Here is an 11,122-nt window from a genome sequence, read left to right as displayed (position 1 = left end):
TTCAATATCCTTAGATTAAATATGCTTCTGTCCCCTTCTCCTCCTTTTCTTGTGCTTTTCGTAGTTGCACGTACAGCCAGAAATTCAGCAAGTGAGGCTTTTACCTATTACTGTCCACCACCTCTGTCCGAATGTCAAAGTCAGGATTCCATTGACCAAGAGACAGCATTAATCCATTTACTGTCACAAATATACAGCTCATCTGTAAGAGGGAGCTGGTGTCACGGTGGCATTGCTGCATAGGACCATCTTGTCACTGATTAACACTTTGCACTGCCCTCTAGTGAGTCGTAGTGGCACTGTGGGCCTATATTTATATCCCAGAGATGGTGCCATCACTCACCCTGGCTTTTTGTTCCATTCCAGATGGCCCTGGGCTCAGTAGCAGTCAAAGAAATGCACTGCACTGGCTTCCACTGCATCTGCCCCCCCGCGTTCCAGTCCTCCACCCCAGCTTCAGTGGCAAGTGGATGGAGAGACCTGCTATGGGAATAGCCCAAGAGGGACCCTGAAGGTGGCTTGTTGAGTCCAGGCAAATGATGGCATCAGTTTCCTATGCCAGAAACAGAGCTTGGATGGGGATCACAATACCACCTGCCTTGGGGCAGATCCTCTTGGGCCTACAGAGTAAAAGTTCTTGCACAGCAAACCTACTTTTCCAAAAGATTGGGCTTCTAACATTAAGGCAGGCATGGCCAAACTTGGCCCTCCAGCTGTTTTGGGACTACAACCCCCGTCATCCCTAGCTAACAGGACCAGTGGTCAGGGATGATGGGTATTTTATTCCCAAAACAGCTGGAGGGCCAAGTTTGGCCATGCCTGCATTAAGGAAAAGGAGAGGGATGACAATGGTTTTGTTGCAATGTTATCTATGCTTTCAGGATAGCTATAGAGTCACTCACAAGCGAGCACAGAGATGCTGGCACTACAGTGTAAAGTTCCTACTCAACAAAATTGCAATAGGTAAGCCCCCCCAGGACTGAACCTGAATCATTGCCTGCAGCATTTGGAAACCTCAAAGAGGCAAATATAGGTTGCTGCTCCAGACTGAAGGGAACCCAGGAATCGTTGCATTATTAACAATAAAAACAACAACAAAAACCATTTTATTATTTATTCCCTGCCCATCTAGCTGGGTTGCCCCAGCCACCCTGAGTGGCTTCCAGCACATATAAAAACATAAAAAAGCATCAAACATTATTTATTTATTTATTTATTTATTTATTTATTTATTTATTTATTAGATTTATATACTGCCCTTCATCATAAGATGTCAGGGTGGTTCACAGAATAAAATACAGGATAAAAACAAATAAATAAGTAAGACAATACCTGCAAAACAATAACAACAGCATCAAAAGCTTCAGTATACAGGGCTGCCTACAGATGTCTTCTAAAAGTTGTATAGTTATTTATCTCCTAGGTTTGGGGGTCAGTTCATTTACTATCTTGCCTGATGAAGAGTTCTGAAGAACTCTAAACCTTGCACACTATTTCATATTTTTTTATTTTTTACATTTCAGTGGGCCTAATAAAGGTCCCACAATCCCTATTGTGGGATTGGGGATTTTGTTAATGGGCCAACATGGCTAACTTTGTTTTCCCCGTATACATAGCTATCTCTTCCTGGATCAATAACTGGGGCTAATATCAAGGTAGAAGCAATTAATTCAGAATATGGGGGAAATGCAGAAGAGCAGATTTGGAGTGAATGTGCTGAACACAACAATACAGTGGTACCTTGGGTTAAGAACTTAATTCGTTCTGGAGGTCTGTTCTTAACCTGAAACTGTTCTTAACCTGAGATACCACTTTAGCAAACGGCGCCTCCTGCTGCTGCTGCGCCATCGTTGTACAATTTCTGTTCTCATCCTGAAGCAAATTTCTTAACTCGAGGTACTATTTCTGGGATGGCAGAGTCTGTAACCTGAAGCGTCTGTAACCTGAAGCACCTGTAACCCGAGGTACCACTGTATTTATTTACTGGAGCTCCAGTGAAGCTGATGATTTGATATTGGAGCTTCCTGTGTTCTGGGCACTGTCCTCAGCAAAGGCATTTTCAAATGCAGAGAAGAGTGAGTGCCTCAGCTTCTGCCTGAAATCATAACCCATGAAGGCAAACAAGATGGGGTTGAGGCAGCTGTTGATGAAAGCCAAGCAGTATGCCAAACGTTCACCAATAATAAAAAGCTCTGACTGCGATTCCAGGCTTCCTGGTTCTTTCTTGTAGAAAGAGAGGATATGAGAGGGTAGCCAGCAGGCAAAAAAGGCCGCAGTCACTGCTGTGATGACCTTGATGGGCTTGTTTGATTGGCTCAACTGGTTCCTCCTCAGTTTCAGAACAACTGCCCCATAGCAAATGACAATGACACGGAAGGGGATGACGAAGGCAAAGATGAATTGGCTGATGGTCATTGCTTTGTGGGTGAACTTTTTTTGTTCCTGAGTGTTGCCATAGTCAAAGTCACACCACTTCTTGTCACCTGAATATGGAATCTCTTTGCTGAAATAGAAGCGTGGTGAACATAGCACCAAAGCCAAGATCCAAACTCCGAAGGCTACAATGGAAGCTCACTGAGGGGTGCGGTGATTATGAGCCCATACCGGCCACCTTGTAGAAATGCATCGATCAAGGCTGATGACCATGAGGAGGTAAATGCTGGCATAAAGGTTGAGGTAGCTAAGGGTGCTTCCGATCTTGCACATCAGGTGGCCAAATGGCTACTCTTCCAGGACTAAATTGGTAATTATCAGGGGCAGGGAGAAGGTGAATGTGAAATCAGCAATGGTCAAGTTGAGGAACCAGACAGTGTTGACTGTCCTCTTCATACGGAAGCCGGTGATGAAAATGACCAGCCCATTCCCAGTGACCCCCAACAGGAAGATAAGGCTGTAGGCTACTATAGTGAAAATATTCATCCTGCTCTCAAGGTCATCATTTGAATTGCTATGAGCTGTTCGTTCAGTTACACTCATCATTCTGTTCTGTGTGAGAGTCTACTCTTCTCCTTCTTTTCCTTGCTGAAACAAAATAATAAGAAAATAAGAACTAATGTGCTGGTCCACCTTGCTCATCCTCCTGTTTATCGCAGTAGCCCAGCCAGATGCATGTGGCAGCTCACAAGCAGGGCAGATAAGGAACGCGCCACGTTACTTGTCCCCAAGAATATGGAATGGAGAAATATCCTGCCTCTAAATATGAGGTCCCCATTTAGCTATTGCTAAAGATGAGCAAATCTATCCATTTGGATTTTTTCAGTTTCTCATTTTTTCCCTAATCTTAAATTCAGTTCCCCACATTTCCAGATCAATTTTGCAATTTTTTTAAAAAAACCCTCATGAAAATACATCAACATTTCTGTACAAATGTATTATAATATACACCTTTCTGCAAAGCAATTTCATTTTGTATGCTTTTCCCTACATGTTTTAATGTATACTTTGTCTCAGCATATGCATTTTTCAAAAGTATTTGGCTGAAGGAAATGGCAAAAGATAGCTGTGTTCCAGTTCTCTTGTTTCAGAATGTACAAATTATGTAGGCTCACCTTTAAATGAAAAATGAATAGAATTTCTCCCCATTCTTTGCTGTTGTGCTTAATAACAACTCTCAGCCCCCTTAGCAAAGTACAATTCCCAGGACTCCTTGGGGGAAGCAGATTCAGCCACAAAGTCCTGTGCCTTTGACACACGCATTCTAGAGAGAAATCTAGCCCATGTAGCTTTCCCAATTTAGAGATGCAATGTTTGTGAAGGATACACCTGATAGATATATCCTGGTCATTTACATGCTAAAGAAGTGAATCCAGTGTTGGGGAAACCTGGACTCCCTCCTCTCAAGCTATGTGTGCTTACCTTTTAAGCCAGATGAGTTGTCCTTCAGTCTCTTTGATTTCTTCCTGCAGACTGTTGGAGGAGTTTTCTGGAAGATATTTATATAGGCAGAAAAGGGTTTACTTTCAGAGAGTAACGCCTGCAGGACGTTTCAGTGTGTCTGCAAGAAGGAAATTGGATTGGCAGAGAATCCGTTATCAGCAAAAAAAGAGTATTGTGTAAGAGTCATTTAGTTCCAACTAAAGTACTCTGTGCCCTTCTGGTCTTTCTCCACATCAGTTCGGTATGTTGAAGTTCAAATCAGAATGTTAAAAAACGAAACCTCTCCGCAACTGAACAATTTTTTGAGACAAAAGAAGTCACCTAGTATGTAGGGGTGGGCTACTCAGGCTGGGCAGCAGGGGTGGCTAGGGTGTGAAATCAATCTTTGAATGAGCCAGACCGTTCACAAAAAGCCCAACAATTTTTAGACAAGTGGATTGAAGTTGCCTTGTGATTAGGGGTGGATCACACAAGTTGGGCACCAGAGGCAGCTAAGATGTGTTTGAAGACCAGGTCTCCTAGATCAGCGTTCTTCAACTTTGGGTCCCCAGGCATTGAACTGTCTTCCCCAGGGTCCCACACACATAGCCAATGATCAGGGATGGTGGGAGTTGTAGTCTAACAATACCAGGGGCCCCAAGATTGAAGCTACTCCCTTCACAACTATGGAAAGTGCAGCCTTGAGATGGACAATGGTGGGAGGTGAAACAGCACTGGACTCAACCAGGGCAGGGGTTTGAGTCCATCATCTGGTACAGCTGGCTATGCTGGCTGAGGCTGATGGGAGTCGATTATTCCACAGGAATAAAGCATAGGAAAGGTTCAAATGGCCACCCATCTTTGCACATGTGTGGTGGATGGATTGAAAATGTTTTCAGCAGGTGCCAAAGAGATGTCAGTAAGGGGGATGAGTGCATACTCTCCAACGTTTCTCTGATGAAAATAGGGGTGTCCTGTTCTGTAACAATATAAATAATAATAATTTTACTATTTATACCCCTGCCCACCTGACTGGGTTGCCCTAGCCACTCCGAGCAGCTTCCAACATATATGGAAAATAATAAAACATTAAACCTTGAAAAATTTCCCATACATGGCTGCTTTCAGATGGCTCAGGGGTTAGATAACTCCATACCCTCTATCATTTCTCTAATGAAAATAGGGACATCATAAGGAAAGGCAGGACACTGCGGGAGCGGGATCAAATCAGAAACCAGGATGGCTTCTGTAAATCTGGGAGTGTCCCTAGAAAATAGGGACACTTGGAGAGTCTGCGAGTGTATCTCCCGTGGGAGGGAATTCCACAACCAGAGAAATATGATGGTGGGCAGGACTATCAATAGGGCATCTTGAGGCATGGGCTGGAAATAAGAGGAGAGGCACTTCTCCCTGGTGAGCCAAGATTCCCAGAGTTCCCTCCAAGAATGCTGAGTTTTCAGCATCTTGGCTACAGATGTTAAGCCCTAACATTGGTCCTGACTGAGGACACATAGAATAGATTTGCTGACTTCCTCTTCTCTAATTGTAGGACTCTTGTGCCTTTTACAGTTGCATGCACAGGCAGGAATTCAGCAAGTGCGGCTCTTACTGATCCCTGCCCAGCACCTTTGTCAGTTTGAGAGAGTCCACCATCCTGTTCTCTCAGTGCCCAGACAGATGTTTTGGGGAATCCCACAACCAGGACCTGAGCACAGTAGCAGTGATCCCCACTTGTGATCCCTAACAACTGGTACTCAGAGGCATACTGCCTTCAACAGCGGAGTTAGAAAAGAGCCATCATGGCTAGCTAGCCACAGATTTCAAAATGATTTCACTTGCATAATTGTGCAAGTCATATTGAGTTAAACAGAATGTGCACAGGCAGATTATTCAGCAAAATAAGTCAGTGGGAAAAAATATGATATGGATTTCATAAACCCATTTCTTTTCTAATTAATTCAGTAGCATTCTCTCTTCCCAAAGGAAGAGAACGCAATTGTTCAGTGTGTTCAGATTTGCCTCTTCTGCATTTTTATCACATTCTGAATGAATTTCCTCTACTTTGATTTCAAGTCTGGTTCTTGGTCCAGGAAGAGGGAGGTGTGTACATGAAAATCAAAGTTAGCCACGTTGGCCCATTATGAAAACCCTCCCAAATCCACATTAGAGTAAGAGGCCAACCAAAATGTCAGAAAATGATGTGCAAGATTTCTCCAGAACTCTTCATCAGGCTACACAGAGGTGGTGAGAGCAGGGGAAGAAGATGGCCGATGTTGAAGCCATAAAAGTGGAATCATTGGGTCTTCAGATGCCATTCAAACCTACCTAACCTTAGCTCCTGCCATCTTGGAACATGGTCAGGGTGGATGAAGAGAGCTGAAGTCCAGCAGCTTTTGGAGGTTCAGAAACTCAACATCCCTGCTACAGTCTCAATTTAATTGTGATCAAATTAAGTTCTCCTAGGCACAGTGCATATTTCAGTTTGCTCCCAGTGTTGGTTGTAGAGCTGTTGGGATAAAGAAGCATACAATAGTTGACCCTCCTAGATGGGCCTTTACTCTGGTACAGTACAAAGTAGTATTCTCCATTAGCTTATGCTAGCTATCAATCAATGTTGTTGTGCAATCCCAAATCACAGCATCATCACAGGAAGGAAAAATATTCCTATGTTTCTGTTCTCTCCACAGCATCCAGCATGTTCTCCAACCCATCAAGTCATCATTCCAGAATGCAGGTTTGGTTCTACTTTGATTACAATGAGACAACTGATGTTCCCACACTAGGGCAGAACTACCTGTGGCTCTGGCAGACCCATTTCCCCCCAATATAGGTGCTTGTTGGCAAATCTTTAAAGGAGCTGGGAGGGACCTTTCTAGCAGAAAACTGATGGGAGAGCAATCCTGAACCTTTCTTCCTTTCCCCACCACCATTTCACCTTCAATCCGTAAGAATTTCCTTAAACATTAGGAAGAACTTTCTCTAAGAGCTGTTCGACAGTGGAATGGTCTCCCTCAGGTTATGGACTGTCCTCCATTGGAGGTTTTCAAGGAGAGGTTGGGTGGGCATCTGCTTTGTATGATTTTGTTGAGATTCCTGCATTGCAGGGGGTTGAACTAGATGACCCTCAGGGTCACTTTCAACACTATAGCTCTGTGATTCTGTGATTCTAGGTTTCCCTTTCAAAGAGGCAATGGAGGAATCCAGTGCCCCCTCCTCACTGCTTCTTTTCTGATGGAACTGACTGATGGAACTCACTGAGCCCACTTTCTAAGCATTTGGTTTACTCTTGTAGATTGGTATCTTAGAGGATTTCCTAGAAGGTATGTTGACAAGATCAGCATAACACACAGGAAGTGAGACTGCAAAACACTTGGCAATCAAGACAAAAGCTCAGATGGCCTCAGTGGGTTTTGGAGAGATGCAATCGGGGTTGGGGAGCCTTTGGCCCTTCAGTTGTTGCTGAACTACAACTCCCATCAGCCCCATCAAGCGTAGGCAATGGCCAGAGATTATAGAGTTGTAGTTCAGCAACATCTGCAGGGCCAAAGGTTCCCCACACGTAATGGAACCAAAGTCTTGCTCGTATCATGTTTCATGTTATATGTAACATTCTGCAGAGTTTGCTACTCCAGCTGCATTTCAGACCCTCCAAGTGCCCCTATTGAAGTTGCCTAGTGATTAGGGGTGCATCACGCAGGTTGGACACCAGAGGCAGCTAATTATTATTATTATTATTATTATTATTATTATTATTATTATTATTTATTATTTATACCCCGCCCATCTGGCTGGGCCTTCCCAGCCACTCTGGGCGGCTTCCATAGAAACCAAAAATACACTAAAATATCACACGTTAAAAACTTCCCTGAACAGGGCTGCCTTAAGATGTCTTCTGAATGTCAGGTAGTTGTTTATCGCTTTGACATCTCGTGGGAGGGCGCTCCACAGGGCGGGCGCCACTACCGAGAAGGCCCTCTGCCTGGTTCCCTGTAGCTTTGCTTCTCACAATGAGGGAACTGCCAGAAGGCCCTCAGCGCTGGACCTCAGCGTCCGGGCAGAATGATGGGGGTGGAGACGCTCCTTCAGGTATACTGGACCTGAGGTGTGTTTGGAGACCAGGTCTCCTAGATCAGTGTTCTTCAACTTTGGGTCCCCAGACATTGAACTGTCACTCCCAGGGTCCCCACCCAGCCAATGATCAGGGATGATTGGATTGCTTTTAGCATTAAGGAAAGGGATAGGGATATGCACTGGAAAGGTTGGATGACAATGGTTTTGATGCAATGTCATCTATGCTTTCAGGATAGCCATAGAGTCAATCACAAAGCAAGCATAGAGATGCTGGCACTTCTGCTGCAATCTGCCTCTGATCATTTAACTATGATGGCTAGGAACAATGGATAGTTTTGCCCTCTAATTTGTCTTGACAGTTCTGAAGGCATCTCCCAGTTCTCCTTCATATTCTCCTACATCTACCATCATTCTTTCTTGCCACCAAGAAAGCAGTGCAAATGTGCACAATTAATCTGCCACACCAGATCTGGAGTTTAGAAACTTATCTTCTGATTCATGGCTTCCTTGATGTATTTTCTCATTTCCTCTAGAGAGAGGGAAATGGCAGTGCAAAAATGGAACTTTCAAAGCTGCCTTATACCAAGATTTATTATTATTATTTCTATAATATCTGTAATTTTCATTTATATACATAATCCCATCAATGTCTTAATCTGTTTACAGTTTGATTTTAAATATTCAATAAACCACTTCCATTCCTTTCTAAAAAGTTTGTTGTCTTGATTTCTTCTTCTTCCGGTAAGTTGCCTTATACCAAGATTGGTCTGTCTTGCTCAGAATTGTCTACAAAGTCAATACTGAGACTAAGGAGGAGGAAGGTCAGAGACACCCTCTGGACTTAGTTGTAGGGCAGAAGGCAGATAGGTGGGAAATGGATGAGGGTGGGGTAGAAGCACATCAAACCCCCTAATACTTTGGTTCTCAAACTTTTTCTTCTGGGCTACACTTTCAGAATAAAAACCTGTTCTCACCACACCAAAATTTTTATTGATAAGAAATACATTGGAAAACAAAAAGGAACAACTTCTCGCAGTGCTTAATTTGTAATACAGAACACAACTACTTTATAACACGATCATGGGACGTCTGGAAAGAATAAAACAATGCAGCTACATGTAAACGTGAATCATTCCCAAAATATAATGATAAACACATGTACCTTAAGCAGGGCTATTTTTCTAGAAAAAGAAAAATGGCACTGCGTGATCGACAAAATGGAGAATTGGGCATTGCCAGAGAGCCCTCCTATGGTTGTTGGTTTTCAGAATTCTGGTCACAGAAGCTAAGTCCCAACATTACCGGAGGACATGTAGGACTCAGCTATACAGCTGCAAATAAAACATTTTAAGTGTGTGGTAAAGTGCAATATACAAATGTGACACTAGATGGCGAAAGTGAGCCATGACAATGCAATGTATTTTTCAAAACGTTTTTAAAAAAAGCATTTTCACAGCGTTTTTCATATGTGTGTAGATTCTACCCTAGATTACATTTGCTGGCCTCTTCTTTTTGTAGGGCGCTTAGGACTTTAATATTTGCATTTACAGGCAGAAATTCAGCAGGAGAGGACTTTACCTATTACAGTGGTACCTTGGGTTAAGTACTTAATTCGTTCTGGAGGTCTGTTCTTAACCTGAAGCACCACTTTAGCTAATGGGGCCTCCTGCTGCTGCCGCGCCACCAAAGCACGATTTCTGTTCTCATCCTGAAGCAAAGTTCTTAACCTGAAGCACTATTTCTGGGTTAGCGGAGGCTGTAACCTGAAGTGTATGTAACCTGAAGCATATGTAACCTGAAGCGTATGTAACCCGAGGTACCACTGTACTGCCCACCACCTCTGTCAAATTCCAAGAGCTGGGATTCTGTTGACCAATGGGCAGCATGAATTGGTTTATTAGCACAAAAATACAGTTCCTCTTTAAGAGGGAGCTGGTATCACAGCAGCGTCGCTCTATGAGACAGTCTTGCCACTGTTTAACTGTAGTCACTTTGCAGCATCCTCTACTGATTCATTGTGAAACTGCTGCCTGATATTTTATCCTCAGAGCTGCTTTATCACTCACCCTGGGTTTTGTTCCTTTCCGGGTGGCTCCAGGCTCAGCAGCAACCAAAGAAATTCTGTGTGCTGCCTGCAGCAAGTGGATGGAGAGACCCTCTTTGAAAACAGCACCTGAGGACCCCTCAGGTCCAGGAAAATAGTGTGACCAGCTTCCTGTGCTGGAAACAGAGCCTGGATCAACGGCCAGAACATCACCTGCCTTGGGATGAAAGATTTTGCAGCCTCAAAAAGTAAAGTTCCTACCCAACCAATTGCCAGAAGTCCCCCAGACCTGACCTTGAATTCCTATGCATTGTTGCCTGTAGCAGCTGAAAATCTCAGATGCAAATGTAGGTTGCTACTCCTGACCAAGTATAGCCTGCTAGTCCAACTCTTTAGAGTCACGATACACTTATTGCTGTTGTTTAGTCGTTTAGCTGTGCCCGACTTTTCGTGACCCCATGGACCAGAGCACACCAGGCACTCCTGTCTTCCACTGCCTCCCGCAGTTTGGTAAGACTCATGTTGGTAGCTTCAAGAACACAGTCCAACCATCTCGTCCTCTGTTCATAGCTGTCAACTTTTCCCTTTTCTTGTGAGGAATCCTATTTGGAATAAGGGAATTTCCCTTAAAAAAAGGAAAACATTGACAGCTATGCCTCTGTCATCCCCTTCTCCTGAGGGGCCCTCCATCTTTCCCAACATCAGGGTTTTTTCCATGGAGTCTTCTCTTCTCATGAGGTGGCTAAAGTATTGGAGCCTCAGATACACTTATTAGGCAGAGATAATGGGAGTTAAACAACATATGAAGGTTCATCAGTTTGGGCTGAAACACAGGATGGGTTTGGACAAAAAAGCAAACATATTTTTCCCAGATCCCCTTGAGCTGGGGAGAAGGAATGTCACTTATTTATTTCTTAGTGTTTTTAAACTGCTTAATATTTAAGAACCTCTAAGCGGTATACAAAGATAGAACACCAGCATGATAAATTACCACCATTAAAACAGAGATCCCCAATAACGGACAAAAGTCAGAATTCAGGAATAACAATAATAACAAAGAACAACAATAGTAACAATCTTTTTTTAAAAAAAATATTATTATTATTATTATTATTATTAATATTAATGCATTTTCACAGACTTAATATACAC

General features: G+C 43.3%; 1 protein-coding gene across 1 annotated transcript; it reads right to left on the bottom strand.

Annotated features, from left to right (window-relative positions):
* Nucleotides 1-1,937: 1,937 nt before the first annotated feature.
* On the bottom strand, nucleotides 1,938-2,962 carry LOC128418468 (formyl peptide receptor 2-like). The gene is given in 1 exon segment (XM_053398170.1): nucleotides 1,938-2,962. A coding segment is annotated over 1 exon segment (939 nt). The 5' UTR covers nucleotides 2,920-2,962; the 3' UTR covers nucleotides 1,938-1,980.
* Between the last annotated feature and the right edge of the window lie 8,160 nt (nucleotides 2,963-11,122).

Source organism: Podarcis raffonei, chromosome 8 (genome assembly GCF_027172205.1).
Source record: "Podarcis raffonei isolate rPodRaf1 chromosome 8, rPodRaf1.pri, whole genome shotgun sequence".
Classification (NCBI taxonomy): Eukaryota; Metazoa; Chordata; class Lepidosauria; order Squamata; family Lacertidae; genus Podarcis; species Podarcis raffonei.
The sequence above is the reverse complement of the archived record's forward strand: the minus strand, read 5'-3'. Positions and strand labels throughout refer to the sequence as shown.